At 46.4% G+C, this 23,245-nt stretch overlaps 1 protein-coding gene across 4 annotated transcripts; it reads left to right on the top strand.

The window, feature by feature from the left end:
* The first annotated feature begins 293 nt into the window (after positions 1-293).
* On the top strand, positions 294-21,218 carry lyn (LYN proto-oncogene, Src family tyrosine kinase). Of its 4 annotated transcripts, none has more exons than XM_023828563.2 (14): positions 294-354; positions 725-803; positions 11,846-11,922; positions 12,341-12,395; positions 12,979-13,084; positions 13,208-13,306; positions 13,777-13,880; positions 14,504-14,653; positions 14,836-14,988; positions 17,356-17,538; positions 17,918-17,994; positions 18,356-18,509; positions 19,212-19,343; positions 19,737-21,218. In XM_023828563.2, the coding sequence occupies exons 3-14, from the start codon at positions 11,851-11,853 to the stop codon at positions 19,937-19,939; spliced, it is 1,488 nt and encodes a 495-aa protein (XP_023684331.2). In that variant the 5' UTR covers positions 294-354; positions 725-803; positions 11,846-11,850; the 3' UTR covers positions 19,940-21,218. The 4 variants fall into 4 exon arrangements, with proteins under 4 accessions (XP_023684331.2, XP_023684329.2, XP_023684330.2 ...); XM_023828561.2 differs by having other exon boundaries at positions 11,846-11,979; XM_023828562.2 differs by lacking the exons at positions 294-354; positions 725-803 and adding an exon at positions 4,664-4,942.
* Positions 21,219-23,245: the final 2,027 nt, after the last annotated feature.

The following is a 23,245-nucleotide window of genomic DNA, read 5'->3' as shown; positions in this document are numbered from 1 at the left end:
GACATTATAATGTTTGATGTGACTGTTGCCTAGTTACTGGTTATGGTCACTGGCTGTTTTTGTCACTCGGGACGTGACGCTTTCCTGCAGGTCAGCTTATTTTTATGGGCTCGCTCTCTGTTCTGTCCGCTCCCCAGTACTGGCCATCGACATCGACCCACTGCGCCTGGGCCTCGCCCGGAACAATGCACAGGTCTACGGCGTTGCGGACCGCATAGACTTCCTCCAGGGTGACTTCCTGCAGCTAGCGCCCCGTCTGCAGGGGGATGCTGTGTTCCTCAGCCCACCCTGGGGGGGGCCTGACTACCTGGGGGCAGAAGTCTTCGACATCAGGACCATGATGTCCCCAGATGGATATCCTTCACGCACGCGTTCGGGTCCCGGATGGCCATGCCCTTGCTAGGTTCCCCCCTGGTTCATTTCACAGTTTGGAGGCAATAAGCTAGCATTTGAATATCGCAGGTATTTTGCAGGTGTTAAATAGCGGTGTTAGCCTGTCCAGCAGTGTACGCTGAGTTGTTATTAAGCTCTGCCGGCATTTTCATCCTCATGGGAGCAGGTAAAGCAGCAGAATGTGCTGCTCTGAATCTCCCCACATGCGTGGAGCCCTGTCAGGGTTGAGATCCCCACGGAGGCCCAGACGCTGAGATGTCGCTGAAGCCTGCTGTCGCTGGCTAGTCCGGTGTCTCGACACCCCTTTCATATTTTCCTTAACCATCTTTACCTTTGAAATTTTCCGTTTATCCAGGATGATCTCGGAAAACGTTGTGTACTTTCTCCCCCGGAATGCTGACATGGACCAGGTAAGGTTAGCTGTTGTTGCTTGGTTTTTTTTGTTTTTAAGTATGTTTTAACATACCTCGGTGGCTCAGTGGGTAATATGGTCACCTCACCTCTGTGGGTCAAAATGCTTTTTCGTACCTGAGTGCTAAGAGTTCAGTTAACAAACGGGTTGCATGCTTAGCGCTGTAGCGGCCTTAGAAATGCTCTCTCCCGCTTCTCGATTTGTAGACGTTGGTAACGTGGTAGCTGTGCTCGATCTGAGCTTCTGTTAATGCTTTTTGAATCTGTCTCTCCGCTTATGATCGGCTTGTCTTCTTCTCGGGGGCGCAGGGGGCTGGTTTCAGACCGAGCGGCTGCCGCAGTTTTCAGGAAATGCTAATTCAAGCGACGCGAAAGGGTTGACAGGAAGCCTTTTAATCTTTGTGCGCTAACCGAGCAGACAGCAGTGAGGGGAGCTTCGAGCTGACCTGCGCTGACCTGCGCTGACCCGCGCTAACAAGGGCAGCTAGTAGAACTGCTTTCAGCAGCACAGGTCCAAATCCAAGCTGTCTCTGTTGCAGAATCCATCCAGGTTCTGGGCACCTTCTCATTTCCCTTTACAGTATTAGGTATCCCATCCTTGCTCTGGGTGCTGTCAGTTTCTGTAATAAATACCACCTTATTATCCCCTGGCTTTTGTGAAATTGCACATCGACCGTATTATAAAACTGATTCACTGAAGATTTCACCACCTATTTCTTTGTGTATGGAGAACAGTTGCATACACTTCACCTTTATGTGTATTTACAGCTGCCCCCGCAGGATTTTATTTGGGAGACCTGCCACTTGGGTTTTCTCCACTTGTCCCCCCCCCCCCCAAACTGAATTGGTGTCTCTTAAAGTACATTCACTGTTCCTTTGATGTAGAATGTCAATTACACATATGTCACCATGACAACTCACAAAGGGGAAGGTGAATCTCGCTGAGTGAGCTAAGAACATGTCTGTCCAGGGCAGAAATGTCACATTCTGCCAGCCTACCTGTGTATAGGTCATACAAACATACTACCTCATCCATGTGCATGTCAATATGGGTGGCTACTGGTGAGTAAAGCAGTCTGAGAGACTGTATTATACCATTATTATTTTTTATTTTATTATTTTAGCTGGTTATGTTTGTTAGTAATTCTCTCCTAAAATTCTCTTGCCAGAAACCTGTATTTAGTTGACTATAAACATGCAGTTTTACCTTTGTGACTTTCCCGAGTCTATTACCATATTCTTCCTTAAAAGCAAGTAGAACTCGTTGCTGCCACCAGCTGGTCGCGGAAGTGAATTGCCACAAGTACAATAGGAATGGCGGGTCGGATGACGACCGATCAGGGATGAGTTTCCCGAGGTTCTAAGAAGGCTTCGGGAAACTCATCCCAGACTGAGACGCCAGTCTGCAGTGTTTACTAATAAGCGAAGCTCCAGCCCATTTACCTGTGGGGTCACTCATATGTGTGTTGGACATATGGAGACGTCCCTCTATTTCAGATTCCTATGCAATACGAAAGCTGCTCGTATTTGATTTTGGCTTTGGGAGCCCGTGTTAAAGATCGCCGCCTGTAATTAAAATATTCCGCCTCACGGGTGGCTGCTTTGAGTGCGGTCGCGTCCCCTGTGGAGCAGAACTTTTTTGCAGTGGAAATAGAGCTGAATGTTCTGTTCCTCTTTGTCATTTTCGGAATCACTAGGCATGTCGCTAAAAAAAATAGTATTTTGACTGATACTGTAGCGCAGGCAGATGGAGGGGCTGTATCCCATTGTTGCACGTCATGGTATCCCGCTTTCGTGCAGTGCTTTGTCGTTTTCGGGATTGGACCCGAGCTATCAGTTTGTGCTCCTTTCTGCTGTTTCACGTACTTTATATTCGCTGTCCTTCCACTCAGCACTGTTTATCACACCATGCAATCAGCCTGCCCATGCTATCATGTAACGGTCCTGGGCGCCCCACCGTTTTACGCATATCCCTGGTGTAACCTGAGTTGTCCCGCAGACCCCTGCATTTTGTCTAGGAAATCTCACAGCCTTTGATGTGGGTTGACACTACAGGAGGAGGGTCACAGCATATTTGGTTGTGTTCGTGCCTGCGGTCGCTGTCCGGTGCAAACCGCGTGTCCACTTTCTGACGGCAGTGACTTTACAATAATGCTGCCATCTTTGGTTTTCTGACGTGGGATTCCAGATAAGTCTGCACGCTCATTTACACGCATGTAACAGTTTTATTGCCTTGCAAATAGCCTGTAGGGTTCCTGATGTAGCTAGTTTTAGGTGTATAATGGAATGATATTGATTTGCCGTGAATGATATAGATTTGCTGAAAGCGTGTGTCACGGCTGTCGTGAAATGCGCCCATTCCCCCGTCTGCTGATGGCGCTTGATATCTTACTGACCAATGGAAAGATGTTGTATGGAGTTTTTTTTATTTAACTAGTATTTATGTTTGTAGTAGTTAACATTTGCATTCAGGACGGTCGTTTGTCTGGATCAGTCATACTTTTAAAACATTAACTAACGGCTGTTGTAAAGACATGTTCGTATTTGTGGCGGTCGGAGTGTCTAATTTTCGAGATGCGTGTTTTTCATAGGACACGACGAAACAAAGCTATTGTGGAAATATTTCTCCAAATTTGTTGTTTTTGGTTCTGGTTCCATATATGCTGCCTTTATTCTCTCCTTGTGTAGATCGCCTCTCTCGCTGGACCTGGAGGGAAAGTGGAAGTGGAGCAGAACTTTTTGAATAACAAGCTAAAAACGATAACGGCATACTTTGGAAACCTGATCAAATCGAATTATTAGTTTTTATCCGTCGTCAACCTTGTAATTTACTTGTTCGTTGCTTGTGCTCAGCGTGGTTTATTTTGTACTGTACATAAATGTATCAAAAAACGAATTGTGATTGTTTTATGTTTTATAAATAAACTTATTTTAATTTAAAGGTCAGTCGGTATAGGCCTATGTTTCCGTCTGCCCTGCCCCCACCCTCCCTCCGGTCCCCTGTTCTTATCGCCACACTGAATGACAACCACGTCCAGACTCTCTGTTCCTGCTGCTAAACCGAAAAGGAGTTTTCGCGGCCGAAGCTTAATTACACCGCGGCAAAGCGCTTCTCGGGGAACCGCCGCTCATCTGGAGGAGGTACGGCGAGGACGTCTTATAATAAATATCAAAATATCGGCGATATTAAATACCCTTGGTTATATACTGGGTTACGGGAACTATGGCTAGGACGAATACATTAGTACGCGGGCCGTATTTGAAACGCAACTGCCCCTTTGAGCTGCTGGCAATATTTAACAAGTTTTCATCACAGAAATGCTGGAAAAACATCAATGGACTACAGTGTAATGTTGTGTGCCGATGTCTTACCATATAATATTTATTGAAGAAAACTTGTCACTGAAAAACTATTTGTTAAGGTTGCGAGAGCTTGTTGTTAGAATTAACGCAGTTTGGCCCTTTCTGTTTTATGATCGGGTCCCGTGCAGTTACTGTAGTAAAATGTAAGGACACGCATAATTACCGAAATTTTATAGTGTGATAGTTAATGCTTTAAATATAAACTAATGACATTAAACATAAAATGTACCTATCCCAGTAGCGATAAGTAGCCTAAATGCTTCACCATAAAGTGATCGAAGTAACGATAGAAAAAACTATAAACGCAATGGTAATTATTAGTGAGCAGTAATTTACACTGAGTGTTGGGGGATTAATGACTAATAAGTAATGAAAGATGCCTCCTCGCTGCTCGGGGTATTTCCCCGGCCGTTGGCCCGGTGCTCTGGTGGGACTCGCCCGCAGCGGTCGCGGTGCGTGAGCAGGCAGGAGGTCCGGCCCAGATCAGATCCCCAGGCGTGTTTGCGCCGCCTTCATCCAGCTGCCCCGCTAAGTCGAGGTCTACCGAGGCTCGACTTTTTGTACCTTGCCAAGATCATATGCAAATCATAGAGACAAGGAAGTTGGTGGAGAAACCTCCCTACGCGATTCGAACTTCAGTTTCCTCATTTTCGCGTGGTGAATGGGGCTCCGCTGCAGCCAACTTGCGGAGGTCTTATGAATAAGCGATCGATGCATCCGAACTGCCTGTTTTTAAGATAGATGCAATAAACGCCGAATCGCTTGTAATTGACAGGTAAGTAATTTGTTGTATTCCTGCGTATTTAGGCTATTAGTTATGTTCCTGAGATCGGCTTCTTGTAAAACGCAAGTTTTGGCCATTAAGATAGATGACCATATTAATTGAATTTTCAGACACTTTGCCCTGTACTTTATAGGCCTACTTTTGAAATTTCTGCGTCTTAGACCCGGGTCTCGGGTGTTCTTGTGTTGGCGCGATTGTGATGAGGTGAGCAAATCTAGGGTAAAGATTAACATAACATTAATAACAATACGGATGGCAAGGAAGGTATTCTTATAACCGTGATGTTGTTGATTTAGCATCAGTTTATTTAAATCATGCTGTGCTTGTCAGTTCTCGGCGATCTAAACTTTAAACGTGAGGCAGCGAGCGGAGTGTAACTCTTTGGGAAGGTGTGTCCGGACATCGCCGACCAGCTGCCCAGTACAGTGGACGTCGCCCCCCACGCTGTGGGGCGCGCCAGAAATAGTCTGAGATCTTCTCAACGCTGATGGTTCAAAATCAGAAGTAATTTACGGTGGTGTTCCACGGGTCACTGTCCCAGGCAGCACAAACTAAACGGCAGTCTCAACAGAAGCTGATATGCAATGGCATATTGGAGAGTTTGATATTTTTTTTTTTTTGGGGGGGGGGCAACTTAATTGGCAATGAATCTAAATCGAAAGTATGGAGGTTCTTGTTTCGTACGAATGAGTTTATATATCACCAGTATGGCCTGTTGTTTTTGGTCCCTTCATGCAGTAAAATGGTTGGATGGATGGACGGTTCCTGTTTCTTGTGGACCCTGTATCCATTTGAGTTATGCATGCATGAATTCCTGGGTTAGTGATTACCTTGTGATCACTGATGGTAAACTCTGCCATTTCTCCTATCAAATATTAACGCAGTTTGGACTCAGACACCGATTTGCAATACAGGCCCAGCCAAGCGGATTAGTTATTAATGTCAACAACAAAATTAAACTCAAAGTCAATGGAAATACTTATGAGCTCCCCCGGTGTGAGTGAGAAGGGAGCCGCAATAGTGGAAGCGTTTATCAGCGATCGGGAGACTCCTATTGTGTTGTTATTTGGAACAAACTTAAAAAGAGAATAACCTTCCCCTCAGTACCGGTCAAAATTCATAAGGACATGGAAGCTGTACATTGCTGTTGGTTGACTGTTATTGCATGCCACTGGGTACCAGTCATTTCAACATTCTTCTTCCTCATTCGGCCCTTGCATGTTCTGCTCTATTGCTTTTCGAATCATTGCCTTGTTTTAACGCCTATAGCCTTCTAGCCATGATTTGCTTGTTCTCTCTCTCTCTCTCTCTCTCTCTCTCTCTCTCCCGTGCTGATTGTCACCATCATTCTCTGTGTAGCATTCTGACTGCCATAGCTCTAGAAGGTACAAGCTTGTGACGTGCACTGTGCAGGCTGCTGGTGGTGGTGTAATGGTGTGGGGGATGTTTTCTTGGCACATTTTAGGCCCCTTAGTGCCAATTGGGCATCGTTTAAATGCCACGGCCTACCTGAGCATTGTTTCTGACCATGTCCATCCCTTTATGACCACCATGTACCCATCCTCTGATGGCTACTTCCAGCAGGATAATGCACCATGTCACAAAGCTCGAATCATTTCAAATTGGTTTCTTGAACATGACAATGAGTTCACTGTACTAAAATGGCCCCCACAGTCACCAGACCTCAACCCAATAGAGCATCTTTGGGATGTGGTGGAACGGGAGCTTCGTGCCCTGGATGTGCATCCCACAAATCTCCATCAACTGCAAGATGCTATCCTATCAATATGGGCCAACATTTCTAAAGAATGCTTTCAGCACCTTGTTGAATCAATGCCACGTAGAATTAAGGCAGTTCTGAAGGCGAAAGGGGGTCAAACACCGTATTAGTATGGTGTTCCTAATAATCCTTTAGGTGAGTGTATATGTGTTTTCTGTCATATACTCTTCCCGCCTGTGTCATATGCATAACAAATCCACATGTAATCTGGGTCGCGCTCTTGTCATTTTCCCTGTCGCACGTGACGTAAAGACTCGACACTGTAGAGGAATTGTAGCTTGGTATTTGCGCACAGTTAATCAGCCTGGTCTGACCAGTCTAGCCGGCAACTTCCTATTTGGCAGCTAAAAATATCGCCACGGCAACCGAAAGCAGGTGGCACTTCTTGTCCTAATGGCCTTGTTTGTATGTGGAAGTCCGGTATTTCACTCATCCCGGCTCTCTGCGGTATGCGTGGCACCAGTTTTCGGTATTGAGCTTCACAGAAATATTGTGCTGAGATGGCAGGCCCTCACTGTAGCAATGAAGCAGCCGTTTATGATTCACATCTCAGGAAAAGCTGTCCTGCTGTGATTAGCTGTCTGTTTCCCTTAGGGTTCATGTCTCTTCTTCACTTGTTTGAACAGGTTATCTGGTTTGGTGAGAGACTCTGTCTGGCTTTTGACAGCAAAACTGCTAAATGTGTCACGTTGAAGTGAAGACCTGGTACTTCCCTAATTTATAATCTCCATGCAGAAGTTTATATCGCAGCCTCCTTTCTCAGTACCGGGCCCGTCGCGTCGGCGCGGCCTGCTGCTGATGACGGGGCTCCTTCAGTTCCTCATTTGCTATGCTTCTCACCCTCCGTTCCCTCTTGCTTCATGCTTAGCTTGGTGGTTTGCAGTGAGATGTGAGAGGATGAGAGGACATCCGCCTAACTCCGGCCGTCTGTCTGCTGCGGCCACACTAGGGGGTGTTAGATGAGAAAAGAAGTCAGGTTGGCGTATCACCAATGCCAGTGTCGAAACTAAGGACACAAATAAAGGAAAACCGGACACCAGTTAAGCTCGTCGACCTTTGAAATAGTGTTGTCACAATACCAAAATCATGACTTCAATACAATACATGCCTGAAACATTTCAATACTGATACTGAAACAATACTACAGCACAAAAAATTAATAATTAAAATAAAATTAATGGATAGAGGACATTAATTATTATAGCTTATTTTATGACCGGTGCAGAGCGATACTGAACATATTTTAACAAAACTAAAATTATTCAGTTGCTGAGCAATACAGCCATTGAACATATTTAAATATATTTATAACACTGATAATTGGATTATTGATCAAGGTCATGGTGTTATTAAAGCTTACATGGTATCCAATTTTTCAGTTTATGTGATTTATTTTACAGTTCTTTAAATTTGTAAGATGTCACTTAATAACCAGCAATACATTTCCTTGGCAGAGGTCTGCACTCTGAGCATATTTACTAGTAATAACAAATATTTACACATGCTACATCCCATGATTAACTTAAAAGATTAAGTCAAATTAAACAGGCTATTTTTGCCCTTAATTTTAACTATTAAACTCAAATGGTTAAAAAGTTAGCTTGTCACAAAATAAATCACACACATTTGACTTATATTTCAGTAACAAGCTTGATAATTATGTATCACATTCGCTAACGTGTCGCTCCTTAAATTCTTTAAATAAGGCGGGATGTCTGTCGGCGATATGCTTTACGAAGTTCAACGTGTTGGCTCCTTTGGCCAGCGTCGCTTTACCGCGCCTTTTACACACTTCGCGGGGTCTCGCTCGTCGGCGACGTAAGTGAAATAAGGCCCCGTTTCGCTTTGTGCGTCTGTTTCGTCGACAGGCTGGGGACGGCCGGCACTTGTATTTGCTGCCATGGCTCTCCTGTAATGGTGTGACGTTCGCGAACGATTCATTCGTGAGGAACGAATCCCTAACAAGAACTAATGACTCGCATTCACTTTCCCGCAAAGATTCGTTCTTTTCATTCTTCAGCTTGTTTTCAGAAATAATACTTCCCTCCTTGACTATGGCCGGTGAGAGCCAGTGAGGCATTTAAGGGCGTGAGTCTCGAAGGAGAGTCTCGGATAGGGTACTGACTCACCCGACTTGCTGGCGGCTTTTCGCTTACCCTTGAGCACTATTTAGCTTGGGCATCGCTGCCATTAAATCTGAGGGCGACGTGTCCCCATCATATTTCATAACTCTTCGTTTGGACCCCCTCCCCCCACATTTAACTTGCCAGTGTGTCGTCGTCCCCCCCAAATTCAAAATGCTTCTGACGCCCCTGCTAATTAGTCTAAATAATATGCTATTTTTTTGACATGTAGGAACACAATTGTGTCTGAACTATTTTATGCAAACGGGAAGTGAACGAATCAGAACGAATCTTTTACGTGAACGGAATGAAACGAACCGTGTCCCAAAAAAGGGTAATTTTACCCATCGCTACTCTCCTGTCTGTAGAAGGGTGATGGAAAAAAAAGGTTGGCACGAGGTAGAGAAAGAGCCCTGCTGAACCGCTGTTGCGTGGCGCCGCGAGTCATAACGCATTCTCTTAATTACTGATGCTAATAAAGCGGAAAATAGTGTAGTTTTTAACAACGGGATTTTGAGGTACTTTTTCAATATCTATACCGTGCAGCACTACCTTGAAATGCTACGCAAAAGATGACTGAGATCAGGGAGGTGTTTGTGTGCCTGTAAGGACCTGAACATTTCTAACGCGCAGACTCATGGGACTCGTGTGCCTGTAAGGACCTGAGCATTTGTAACGCGCAGACTCATGTGTGCCTGTAAGGACCTGAGCATTTGTAACGCGCAGACTCATGGGACTCATGTGTGCCTGTAAGGACCTGAGCATTTGTAACGCGCAGACTCATGGGACTCGTGTGCCTGTAAGGACCTGAACATTTCTAACGCGCAGACTCATGGGACTCATGTGTGCCTGTAAGGACCTGAGCATTTGTAACGCGCAGACTCATGGGACTCATGTGTGCCTGTAAGGACCTGAGCATTTGTAACGCGCAGACTCATGGGACTCGTGTGCCTGTAAGGACCTGAACATTTCTAACGCGCAGACTCATGGGACTCATGTGTGCCTGTAAGGACCTGAGCATTTGTAACGCGCAGACTCATGGGACTCATGTGTGCCTGTAAGGACCTGAGCATTTGTAACGCGCAGACTCATGGGACTCATGTGTGCCTGTAAGGACCTGAGCATTTGTAACGCGCAGACTCATGGGACTCATGTGTGCCTGTAAGGACCTGAGCATTTGTAACGCGCAGACTCATGGGACTCGTGTGCCTGTAAGGACCTGAACATTTCTAACGCGCAGACTCATGGGACTCGTGTGCCTGTAAGGACCTGAGCATTTGTAACGCGCAGACTCATGGGACTCATGTGTGCCTGTAAGGACCTGAGCATTTGTAACGCGCAGACTCATGGGACTCGTGTGCCTGTAAGGACCTGAACATTTCTAACGCGCAGACTCATGGGACTCATGTGTGCCTGTAAGGACCTGAGCATTTGTAACGCGCAGACTCATGGGACTCATGTGTGCCTGTAAGGACCTGAGCATTTGTAACGCGCAGACTCATGGGACTCATGTGTGCCTGTAAGGACCTGAGCATTTGTAACGCGCAGACTCATGGGACTCGTGTGCCTGTAAGGACCTGAACATTTCTAACGCGCAGACTCATGGGACTCATGTGTGCCTGTAAGGACCTGAGCATTTGTAACGCGCAGACTCATGGGACTCATGTGTGCCTGTAAGGACCTGAACATTTCTAACGCGCAGACTCATGGGACTCGTGTGCCTGTAAGGACCTGAGCATTTGTAACGCGCAGACTCATGGGACTCGTGTGCCTGTAAGGACCTGAGCATTTGTAACGCGCAGACTCATGGGACTCATGTGTGCCTGTAAGGACCTGAGCATTTGTAACGCGCAGACTCATGGGACTCGTGTGCCTGTAAGGACCTGAGCATTTGTAACGCGCAGACTCATGGGACTCATGTGTGCCTGTAAGGACCTGAGCATTTGTAACGCGCAGACTCATGGGACTCGTGTGCCTGTAAGGACCTGAACATTTCTAACGCGCAGACTCATGGGACTCATGTGTGCCTGTAAGGACCTGAACATTTCTAACACACAGACTAATAGGGCCCAGCATCTGTCTGCCGCATCAGAACTGAAAGTCTGCACTTGATTTGGACGGAGTGTTTTGTGCACCAGAAGTAGTGAGGCCGCAGACAGCACAGCATAGTACCGCATACTTATTTTTCCCAAAATGTGTACGAAGGTCTTCACAAAGTCATGTAACCAGCCCGCTCACTCACCTTTCACCTAATTCCTGTTCTCAGTTGTTGTTTAAGGTTAAATTTGCTTTTCATATACCTCCACTAAACACATCCAGACCCCATCGCCCAACCGGATGCTTCCATGACCCACAACTTCATTGACATCCTATTTTTTGTATTGTTATCGGTTGACATGTTTGTGTACTTTTTAACAACAAAAAAGATGGACATGACCTTGGTGGACTTGACAGATGGAGAACAACAAAGAAATAGCATTAATAGTTCCAAGTGATGGTGGCCACAGAATGGTTTGAAAATGATTTAAAAGCTTTTTCCCCTCCTCTGCCTGCTTTATGAATGTTCTAAATCATCCTAAATGGCATGAATTACGTAAAAGTGGGATATCCAGTCGAGTGAATTATGGGTAATCTGCTGGCAGTGCTGGAGCCCTCTGAGGGCTGACTATCAGGCAGTCATGTGACAGCTCGGCACTTCCCTTCTAGAGCCAAAATGAAGGACCTGCCTGGCAGTCGCTTCTCTGCTGGCCACAGTGCCAGCTTGTCATTGGATACTCATGGCAGAGAGAGTGCCACCATGGCCTCTGGTTTCTGTCCCTTTCCGTCTTCCTAGGAGCCTCTTACTGGTACCTGTGTTTGTGTGGTTGTACATTGGTATAATCGCGTGATGTGGTATTGTTCCAAGTGAACTTTGGATCAACTGAACCCAAATCAATTTATCTGCTTGTGTCAGCGAATGACTGAAATCATTGTTCTCTCTCACCTTTACAGATACTATGGGTTGTCGGAAATCCAAGCCACGTGACAGATCGAATGGCGATGCGCTCGATTTGAAGAGACAACCGCCTGTACGTAATAACCAAATCTATGTGCGAGATCCCACCTCTGGTAGCCCGCACGCGATAGTAAGTAGCGAGGTCAGGAGGAAACGCCTCTTCTCCCCATCAGCCGCTTGATCCTCCAATCACTCTTTCTGACCAATCACAATGGACGCTTTTGTCACCTGCTTAAGCATGTATCATGATGAAGAAAAATGAATATGTTTGTGTGTGACTGCTGTATGACAGGTGTGATAGAACAACAGCACATTTAAGCAATGCAACTGGTAATACTCTGTGTCCTGATATTTTTCTGTGAAATATTGTATGTATTGACTTGTAGATCTGCTGCTTGACATGTCAAAGATCTCAGCACCCATGTCTGTACTGCCTACTGCCTTTGTGTGTTGCCCACATGAATACATTCGCCTTGAACTTCCTGTTCCAGGTCCCAGCTCAGGATGGACAGCTCCTACCTGGTCAGGTCTTCCAAAATATGGAAGGTGGGTTTCTCGATTTCGTGGTCTGCTAACAAAAGGCAACGGGACTCCTGAAAGCCTCATCCAGTGCAGATATTCTGGCCAGCTCTATGTGAAGCTCCGTTCCAGGTCATCCCATATGTCAGTGCTGATGGGGGCAGTTGCATGGAAATGAGTTGCGTTGTTTTTCTGTAGGGCAGGGGTGTCCAAATCCAGTCCTGGAAGCCTGGAGCCCAGTGTAGCTTAGTTCTTTCCCTGTTCCACCACAAATGATTCAGCTCAAGTGCTGTGTGGTAATTGGCACAAGCAGTTGAATCAGGTGTGTTAAAGGAGGGGAAACCCAAAAATGTGCAGGGCTCTGGCCCTCCAGGACTGGAGTCTGAAACCTGTGCTGTAGGGCTATAGCAGGCTTTAGCAGGCTACGGTAGCTGGCTCACTCTACCCCTCTGGACTGGTGCACTGCTAGAGGATGTCACACTCTCCTCAGAGTCCCCTGAAGAGCTACAGAGTGATCAAACTGAAGATAGCACTGGGCAGTTATGTGTGAAACGGTATCGCTGAATAAGGGGCCTGCACTCTATCCTTATTTATTCACTTTATCTTGCAGAGCAAAATGAATCTGGCAAAATCGTGATTGCCCTGTACCCCTACGAAGCCATACACGCCGATGATCTGGGATTTAAGAAAGGAGAGAAGCTTAGGGTTCTTGAAGAGTAAGTATTTCAGCTTGGCTGCCTAGTTTATGGACATCGGCATACTGGGATCAGTGAGACCTTTCCAGTGGAACCATATCCCAGTCCTGGTTGTACTGACCTTGGTTTGTCTTTGTCTTGTAGGAAGGGGGAATGGTGGAGAGCCAAGTCCCTAACCAGTAGGAAAGAAGGTTTTATCCCCTCAAACTATGTGGCAGAAGCCAACACGATGGAGACCGAGGAGTGAGTGTATAGCCCAAGTCTGTACCCTCTCTTGTGCACTTTTGGTTCCAACTAAAAGACCGTTCACAGTCTTTAGTATATCTGACCCATTCATTTTATTTACTCAGATATGTGTGCATAACATGATTATACAAACAATTAGTTTGTGGGTTTGAATTTAGAAAAGGTGTACAGTGGAAAATCCAGTTAGGCCAGATGAAGGCAGATTTGCATTCCAGAGTTTGTCAGTGTTCATGATAATGGTGAGGGGTTGGAATGGACCTGGCAAAGACTGTCATGGGCCTTCATATCAGTTCTGTTACTAAGACCAGTTTCAGGCCTTTTAGTGAGATGCATTTGACTTCTGTAAGCTATTCAAATTCCAGCGTTGGTCCATAACTGGAAATCCGCTCCTCCGGCCTTTACCATGCATGTGGTTTTTATGATAGGGCTTGTTTAACGCTAACTGTAGCTTGTGTTCTGTTGTGCAGGTGGTTTTTCAAAGATATCACAAGAAAAGATGCAGAGAGACAGCTTTTGGCCCCAGCAAATAAAGCAGGATCTTACCTCCTTCGGGAGAGTGAGACTTCAAAAGGTAGGCTGTGGAGGTCTCAGTCTGAAGGCCAAACCGCCGTACAAGCGCATCTTTGGCCCTTGAAGAACATTGTCCGGAAATCTTTATTATCTACGTTCGTGTTTCCTCAAAAGATTAGACCGACAGCAGGAGACAAGCCAGAAAATAGATCAAGATGTTCTAGGGCGGGCTCAGCAGGTCAGGACGCAGTGCCCGTGGTCGGAAGGTCGTCGGTTCTAATCCTAGTCTCAGCAAAGTGATTTCAGTATCGGGCCGCTGAGCAAGGCCCTTAACCCCCAGTCGCTCCAAATGCACATTGGATAAAAGTGTCAGATAAATAAATAACATGTTTCGTTTATTAAATGAAGGACAATTGCGTCATGGTAGTCGGGATGAAGTCGGGATGAAGTCGGGATGAAGTCGGGAAACAGAGTTACGTTATAAGTATTTCCTAGGAGCTTAGTGCTCCTGTTTTTTTTAAGGCTAGGAGACTGAAAAGCTGCCTCTGAATAAATGTTGTGCAAAAATGTGTTTCCAGGAGAAAAAGATGTCAGGCAGGATTGGCTGCCTGTGATGGTGGCTCTGCACATATCAGCAGGGCCAGTGTTCTGGATCTGAGGCACTGTGTTTGCTCTTGTTTTAAGGGAGTTACTCTCTGTCAATAAGAGATGTAGACCTTCAGGGTGCAGACAGTGTCAAGCACTACAAGATCCGGACCTTGGACAGTGGCGGCTTCTATATCTCTCCCAAAATCACCTTCCCGGATATCGGGAGCATGATAAGTCATTACCATAGTAAGTAGCATGCTTATTTTGTTTTAGTTCTTTAAGAACATCCTGCATTATTTGTACTTATGGTTTATCCTCTCTGGTGAAGCCCAGATTCAGGGAGTCTATAATAGACTAGATAATAGTGAACCATTGAAGGCCAGGGGTCCGTCAGGGAGAGAATGAGACCCTCTGCATCTGGCTTACAGAACAGGCTGATGGCCTCTGCAGGAAGCTGGAGAAGCCATGCGTCAAACCCAAGGCCCAAATGCCCTGGGACAAAGATGCCTGGGAGATCTCCAAGGAGTCCATCAAGATGGTGAAGAAGCTGGGAGCCGGCCAGTTCGGGGAGGTCTGGATGGGTGAGGCGCTTTCTCCGCTCAGCCTTGACTTTGAAGTTCAGCTGTGTTCCGGGTCTCCTTCGGTTTTCACTTGGACTTTATGTAGAAGTTCCGCACCATAATGCGTGCGAATAAGTGCATGGCGTGCTGCACTGTCGCAGCTCAGTGAAACTGCAAACTGCTGACTCATCTGCCTGGAGGTCAGGGGAACCTGGAATTCTGACCAGGAACTTACAGCTTCCACTTTCTGATAAAATATCTGAGTGCCTGAGAAATGCAGAAAATTCGTGGTTATAAGCAGGACCCTGCCATAAAATCGGACAATGTGCAGTCAAGCCTTCCACATGGTTAGGGGCACAAGCCCCCCCCCCGAGATCTTGAAAAAAAACACATACAATTTTTTGCTCCCCTTGGTGAGCGAAAACAAGCAGGCGAGCGGAGTGAAGCGAAAAGATACCTGAAATGCGAGGTGCAGAGATCACTGCGAGATCACCGCAAGATCACTGCGAGATCACCGCAAGATCACTGCGAGATCTCACGTGAGAGGTTGCCGTAAACACGCTTGGCGTCCTCCAGTCCAGCACTGTACATATATTTTATGTATTTATGAGTTTCTAAACTTTTTGTGCTCAATCTGCTGGCCTTCGTGTATCATCTGCGGCTTTCGCAAAACTCCCAGACACCCCCAGAATTCCCATTTAATTTGTTATGCCGACCCCACGCTAAATCAAAACCACGATGGGGAAGGAGAATCGATAGATGGGTATAATGTGTCACTTTTTTATTACTATTCAGTTATCAGTGAGACACTGATATCATTAATATATTATGAAACGCTGTACAGATGATAGAAGTTGGCTGAACGTCGTTATGTTCAAATGACATAGCCCCTTTAAATTTCGGCTCTTACGTTCAGGCTATGTCGTATATAACAAAGCGATATCTCTGTCCATCTGAGTGGCATCAGATATTTATCAGGCGTGAGACAAAGGCGTCCAGTTATGGATTTGCATAGGCATGGCACCCTGTATTACGTGACGCTCAGTCTGGCCAACCCAGTCCGGGAAGCAGCCAGTTTTGCAGATATTCAAATGATGTACAGTTCCTGTCGAGAAAGGTGCTTCCTCCTTTCTGAGCTGGGGGAGACTCCCCTGATGCAATCTATCACTCTTCTGGAGGTTTTTGCTTCTCCTCCAGTCCTGTTCCTTTCCTAGGAAACTCAGCCCACCATTTCTCAACCTGAATTTTTCAAGGGTCACCAACATGCCAGATGAGGTCTGTAACCCGCACTGGCCGATTTGCTCACAAGTAGTTTACAAAGGCTTTACACAAAGAGCCGTCTGCACCCTCTGGTATTCACTTTGGTTAGAAGGTGCTAAGATCTTCAACAGCAGGGCTTGTAGTAGTTGCAGAAGCACAGCCAGGTAACTGCAGATGGGCACCTCCCTCCTGTGTACGAAGCTTTTAGATCAGGCAGGACCAGAGCCAATCCGTCCCAGCTGTCGGGCCTCCTGACAGCATCCCAGCCTCGACTGGCCTCACGTTGAGGATATTTGCCCGCAAAAAACTCCCAGCCAGCCTCTGACGGACGTGAGGAAGTGGCTTCTCTTGCTTTGCTCACAGGAAGTGTTAGCGGGGCGCTGTGCTGTTATACCATTGATTTTTTTAAATTCATTTTTATTTATGTCGTATTTTCAATTTTCATTTGAACTTTGAATTGAATGAATTTTTGTTATAGTTATGTTTTTATCAATTTTACTTTAAAGATATATCTATGTTTTGTTGCTACGTATTTTAGTTTCTTTTTTTTAGTAATTTTATTTCTAGGGGTAGCCTGAAAGTTTTACAGATTTTTAAAAATGTTTCTGGACTTTAAAGAATGCTGTGTAAATACACAGTGCATATTATATTTGAGATTTATTTTTATTTTATTTACATTAGTTTCAGAAGCAACATTTATAGTTTGGTTGTATTTTTTTTTATTTTCGTGTCTTAGTTTATTTCAAAAATATTTTCTTATAGTTTTGGTTTAGGTAAGGGAGGGTGTCCCTGGTAGGATGCAGGTCTCTCGCAGCCCCCGGCCCCCATCAGCCGGCTCTGTCCAGGTGGCACTTCACTGCTTCTTCCAGGCCCTTCCAGCCCTTTTATTTATTTTTATTTACATTTTGATGGGGGGGGGGGGCGAGGCAGGCGCCTTCAAGGTTTCCAGGTACAGGTGATTCCATTTCGCAGTCCTGACTTTATTGTGGAAATCCTGAACCAGGTTTTAAGATCAATAAAAAGATTGACTACATTTCGACGTCATCTTAAACTTCCGGGGTCCTTGATTTGGACTAAATGTACGGGTGGGTGATGGAAGCTTTGGCGTGTTTGCTTTGTTGCCCACAGCGTACTACAACAACAGCACCAAGGTGGCGGTGAAGACGCTGAAGCCGGGCACCATGTCGCCCGAAGCCTTCCTGGAGGAGGCCAACCTGATGAAGACACTTCAGCACGAGCGGCTGGTGCGGCTGTACGCCGTGGTCACCAAGATCGAGCCCATCTACATCATCACGGAGTTCATGGCCCACGGTAACGACATCTAGCCCGTTGGCCTGTGGCCGAACTGCAGCTAAAATGTCTCTCTAGAGAGGAGTCTATTTCAAGTTAACAATGGAACTGTTTTTTTTCAGAAATGTCTATTAAAACCTTATACTTCTGTATTCTATAATTTTTAGCATTTACATGTGTAACAATGTGACTGTAAAAGAATCCTGTTTCACAATAAGTAATATTAAGGTACAATGTCATGTCACAGCTGTGTTCAGGGACAGCTGTGTTCAGGGGGTTGGTTAACGCCCCCTTGACGACTCCTAACACAGGCCTCAGACGGATCCTGAATCCAGGGAGTTTCTTCGTCACATTTGTCCTGTCTAACGAAAGTTGTCTGTTTTCCTGTTTTTGTTCACAGGAAGCCTGTTGGATTTCCTGAAAAGTGAACCGGGGACAAAAGTACTGTTACCCAAACTTATCGATTTTTCAGCTCAGGTAAGTCTGAGAAATGGAAAAATGCTTACACTCATTAAACACTTCTCGAAACGAACACTTGTTTTTGTTTCCATTAATATGCCAAAAGAGGAACAGAAATTAGCTTGGTTGACAGCATGTTTGTGGCATATTTTGAGACGTTTCCCGTTGGTGGAAAATTTTGAAGTGCCAGTCATCGGCCTATTTTGTGCTGTTCTTGTCAAATTAAAGCTGTTATCTGCGAACGGTATGCGACAGCGTTTGCTGACGAGGATGCTTCCTGATAGAGGCAGTCACACTGAGCCGGTGACGCTGTAAGAGTGAAACCATTTCTGAGCGGTCTCGAGCTTACAGCCTGCATCCGCTGTCCCCCCCCCACCAGATCGCTGAGGGCATGGCCTACATCGAGAAGAAGAATTACATCCACCGCGACCTGCGGGCGGCCAACGTCCTGGTGTCAGAGAGCCTGCTTTGCAAGATCGCCGACTTTGGCCTGGCGAGGGTTATTGAGGATGATCAGTACACGGCCAGAGAAGGTGGGAAAATCCATCCTATGAACAGACAGCTTGCCATTTGACGGGTCAACAATCTTTGCAGCCATTGGCTAGCCTAAAGCAAATGCATCTGGGAGGTTCAGTGCTAAAGAACCTCTTTATGAGCATTATTTACCGCTAGGTGTTGAGGTACACTGAACAGCTAAGCAGCTCGTAGGAGCTGCAAGTGCAGTATTAGCGGCGTAAGTTCAGTGTCCGTGACAACAGGCTCTACTCCCTCCCCCAACCCTCAGAGATACCCCCACCCACGGCCTGGCCCCGGGGGGCATCCTGTGGGCTCTGTGCGCTTTCCGGATCGTCACGTGGCGCTGAACTCTGCGGCCCGTTTTGGCGTTGAAGAGCAGGGTGGCATCACGGCCGCTGATGCAGATCGCCCGCGCCTCAGTGAGCGATCGAGAGAGAGAGAGAGAGAGAGAGAGCGAGCGTGTCTGCATGCGCGGGCAGCCTCTGGCGGGATGGACGGGCCCGCAGGTGTTTCCAGCTGCACGCTACAGCGCGGCTGCCTTTTCAGCGCTTCAGTCCAGTGATTCTCATGCCCCGTTTCCATGGAAACCTCTGTTGTTTTTGTATTTTTTTCCCTCCTTCTGCAGGCTGAGACGTCTCGGGTTCATACTTGTATTAAAGGGCACAAATGGTGGCATCGGAGTTTCCTGACCCTTCATAAAGCTTTTGTTTTACTTGCAGGGGCCAAATTTCCCATCAAGTGGACAGCGCCTGAAGCTATTAACTACGGCTCGTTCACCATCAAGTCCGACATGTGGTCCTTTGGTGTCCTGCTGTATGAAATCATCACCTACGGGAAAATGCCTTATCCCGGTAAGTCCTCGCTCTTATTTATACACCTGACTGTCTGACAAGGTATACACTATAAGTGCTATCCAAGACACTTAACTTGAATTGCATGGTGGCCATTAATTGATTCAAATCTGTAATATTCTGGTCAATTTTTTTTTTGCATTTGACAGTCTGCAGCAGTGTTCAGTGAGCGCAGTGGTTGTTTTTCCTCTTGTGCTCAATCTGCACAAAATACTTCGTTGAATGTGAAACGCCAGTGGAAATTGTAGCTCTGCCTCCACCTACTGGTGGTATTGCTAACTGCATGCTATAAATCAGGAATGCAGTCTGGTATTTAGTCCACCCGCATTATTCAACTGTTTTTGTCCTGTGATGTGTGATTTTATTGTTGGCATGTTTCCCCTTTTCCTGCAGGAATGAGTAACGCTGAGGTCATGACCTCAGTTCAGCGTGGATACCGAATGCCCAAACCTGAAAACTGCCCCAGCGAGCTGTACGAAATTATGAACACCTGCTGGAAGAACAAACCCGAGGACCGGCCCACGTTCGACTACATCCAGAGCGTGCTAGACGACTTCTACACTGCCACAGAGGGACAGTACCAGCAGCAGCCATAGGGGGGCGACATTCCTTCAATGACATACCAGAAGTAGTGTGGGGGAGTGATTGAACGGGGAGCAGAGCAAGCATAGGAATCAAGCCATTTGCTTATTTTAAAGCAAACATGTTGGTGGAATTAAAAAAAAATTGTTACTTCAAATTGAAGTTAAAATAACAATAATATGCGACTTCGTAAAATTGCTCTGATACTCTTCTGAAAGCACGGCCCTCCACCTGTGCCTAATCTGTGCCAGCGATTTGCTCCAGACTGACTGACCCCTTGCCATGGCACCCGTCCTCAAATAGCCCCTAATGTGGACTTGGCATACTTGCATTAAAGAACATGGCCGTCTTCTTGTAAATTAGCACCGTGGCTTGAAATAACAGGGCTGCCTTCGGCCGATTTAACCATCCATTCCAATTGAAAATGAGTCGCTGGTCATTTGTTAGAGCCTTGGGCCTCGTAAACGGCATCTGTTCGTGGAATTGGGTTGTTTGCAGTACAAATGTGAAGCACAGAGATGTGGTTGTAGATGAACCAAACGAAAGGGTCTCAGCATTTGGCGTTTGCGCTTAAGCGGACGTCACCTCATGGCTGCCATAATGGTCCCTCTACATGAAATAGCTGCGAGGGCTGAAGTCACTGTCTGTGTGTTACAAAGTTGTTTCACGTTACAGTTGGGACATGTGCTAAAATCACTGTGATGTAGCAAAGCAATGTCCCCATAATGTCTGGCCGGTGATGCATGCAGGCAAAAGTGTCATCCAGCCCTGCACTGAACCAATAGGAATCCAGGAAGTATCACAAGTAGCTCCTTCCCGGTTGTATAATAATATGTTCTATTTGCATTAACATTTATCTTGCTGGAAATGTGTGTTTAAACTGAACATGGCGATTCTCCTATAAGTACTGACCTGTTTAATGGTGATATGGCTTCTGTGTGTTCATCTGGGGAATCCTAACCAGTAGACCAGCTATTGCGTGTTTTCAGGTTGGGTTTAACACGCAATGTCTGGTTGCATTGGGTTTTCATTTAAATATTCCTTTAGGCTTTAAAAAAAAATAATTGTGGTGTGGCTGTATTTCAGAGATGTGAAATGACGGGAACAAAATCATCTTTGTAAAAAGCTGTGATTTTTAATATGAGGCTGATCCTTGCACATAGGAGTTAAAGTCAGCATCTGTGTGACCTTGGGAATGTTCTTTTAATTACATTTATATGTGTATTTAATTTAATATCTAATATCTGACTGATTAGACTTTTGGCAATTTGAAAATAAAAATCATTAAAAATCTGTTTTCTTCCTTTGAATATATATTCTTCCTGGCATGGGCTGCATCTCATGCAGGGATAATTCTGATAGGTCTGATTGTTCCTGGGCCCTGATTGGTTGATTTGATATTTTGAATGAACCCAGTAATTTCAATGTTTTGTGTCTGCATTCCATTTCATGCCTGAAGATGTTGAATAACATCCCCAGGGAGACTCACCCAGAGCTCTCTTGTGGTTCATAACAGCATAACGTAAAAGTGTCTCGAAGCAAGGTGTTCAAACTTGAAGGAATGATAAAATGTCTGAAAGAGCGGGCAGTTGCTAATGTAGAATGTTGGAATGTGTCTGATATGGCTTATGGTCATCTAGGTGTTTTTCTCTGTTCATACACTAGATGGAGCAATATACTTTTGAATCAGGCTATGGGCTAAATAAGTGATTGATCTGAAAGGAGATGGAATAGAAATATTAAGTGAGGCAGCACGGTGGCTTGGAATCCTGGAATACACGTGGAGTTTATACGTCCCCCCCAGGAGTGTGGCTTTCTGTCACACCATCACGGGGACGTATTCTGCTTCTTCCCACCACAGAAAGACACGCATTTAGGCTTTTTGCTGTCTCCATGTTGCCTGCAGTGGTTACGTTGCAGTCTCCATGTTGCCTGCAGTGGTTACGTTGCTGTCTCCATGTTGCCTGCAGTGGTTGCGTTGCTGTCTCCTTGTTGCCTGCAGTGGTTGCGTTGCTGTCTCCTTGTTGCCTGCAGTGGTTGCGTTGCAGTCTCCATGTTGCCTGCAGTGGTTACGTTGCTGTCTCCATGTTGCCTGCAGTGGTTGCGTTGCTGTCTCCATGTTGCCTGCAGTGGTTGCGTTGCTGTCTCCATGTTGCCTGCAGTGGTTACGTTGCAGTCTCCATGTTGCCTGCAGTGGTTGCGTTGCTGTCTCCATGTTGCCTGCAGTGGTTACGTTGCAGTCTCCATGTTGCCTGCAGTGGTTGCGTTGCTGTCTCCAAGTTGCCTGCAGTGGTTGCGTTGCTGTCTCCTTGTTGCCTGCAGTGGTTGCGTTGCTGTCTCCATGTTGCCTGCAGTGGTTACGTTGCTGTCTCCATGTTGCCTGCAGTGGTTGCGTTGCTGTCTCCATGTTGCCTGCAGTGCTTACGTTGCTGTCTCCATGTTGCCTGCAGTGGTTACGTTGCTGTCTCCATGTTGCCTGCAGTGGTTACGTTGCAGTCTCCATGTTGCCTGCAGTGGTTACGTTGCTGTCTCCATGTTGCCTGCAGTGGTTGCGTTGCTGTCTCCATGTTGCCTGCAGTGGTTACGTTGCTGTCTCCATGTTGCCTGCAGTGGTTACGTTGCTGTCTCCATGTTGCCTGCAGTGGTTGCGTTGCTGTCTCCTTGTTGCCTGCAGTGGTTGCGTTGCTGTCTCCAAGTTGCCTGCAGTGGTTGCGTTGCAGTCTCCATGTTGCCTGCAGTGGTTGCGTTGCTGTCTCCTTGTTGCCTGCAGTGGTTGCGTTGCTGTCTCCTTGTTGCCTGCAGTGGTTGCGTTGCTGTCTCCATGTTGCCTGCAGTGGTTGCGTTGCTGTCTCCATGTTGCCTGCAGTGGTTGCGTTGCTGTCTCCTTGTTGCCTGCAGTGGTTGCGTTGCTGTCTCCTTGTTGCCTGCAGTGGTTACGTTGCTGTCTCCATGTTGCCTGCAGTGGTTACGTTGCTGTCTCCATGTTGCCTGCAGTGGTTGCGTTGCTGTCTCCATGTTGCCTGCAGTGGTTACGTTGCTGTCTCCATGTTGCCTGCAGTGGTTGCGTTGCTGTCTCCATGTTGCCTGCAGTGGTTGCGTTGCTGTCTCCATGTTGCCTGCAGTGGTTGCGTTGCTGTCTCCATGTTGCCTGCAGTGGTTGCGTTGCTGTCTCCATGTTGGCTGCAGTGGTTGCGTTGCTGTCTCCATGTTGCCTGCAGTGGTTGCGTTGCTGTCTCCATGTTGCCTGCAGTGGTTGCGTTGCTGTCTCCATGTTGCCTGCAGTGGTTACGTTGCTGTCTCCATGTTGCCTGCAGTGGTTG

Source organism: Paramormyrops kingsleyae, chromosome 4 (genome assembly GCF_048594095.1).
Source record: "Paramormyrops kingsleyae isolate MSU_618 chromosome 4, PKINGS_0.4, whole genome shotgun sequence".
NCBI classification, from domain to species: Eukaryota; Metazoa; Chordata; class Actinopteri; order Osteoglossiformes; family Mormyridae; genus Paramormyrops; species Paramormyrops kingsleyae.
The sequence above is the reverse complement of the archived record's forward strand: the minus strand, read 5'-3'. Positions and strand labels throughout refer to the sequence as shown.

Excerpts from the sequence above, each read along its gene's own strand:
- lyn (XM_023828561.2), top strand. The coding sequence starts at position 11,851 with ATGGGTTGTCGGAAATCCAAGCCACGTGACAGATCGAATGGCGATGCG. Across the intron at positions 18,510-19,211 it reads TCAGTACACGGCCAGAGAAG|GGGCCAAATTTCCCATCAAG; the intron begins GTGGGAAAATCC and ends TTTTACTTGCAG. Across the intron at positions 19,344-19,736 it reads CGGGAAAATGCCTTATCCCG|GAATGAGTAACGCTGAGGTC; the intron begins GTAAGTCCTCGC and ends CTTTTCCTGCAG.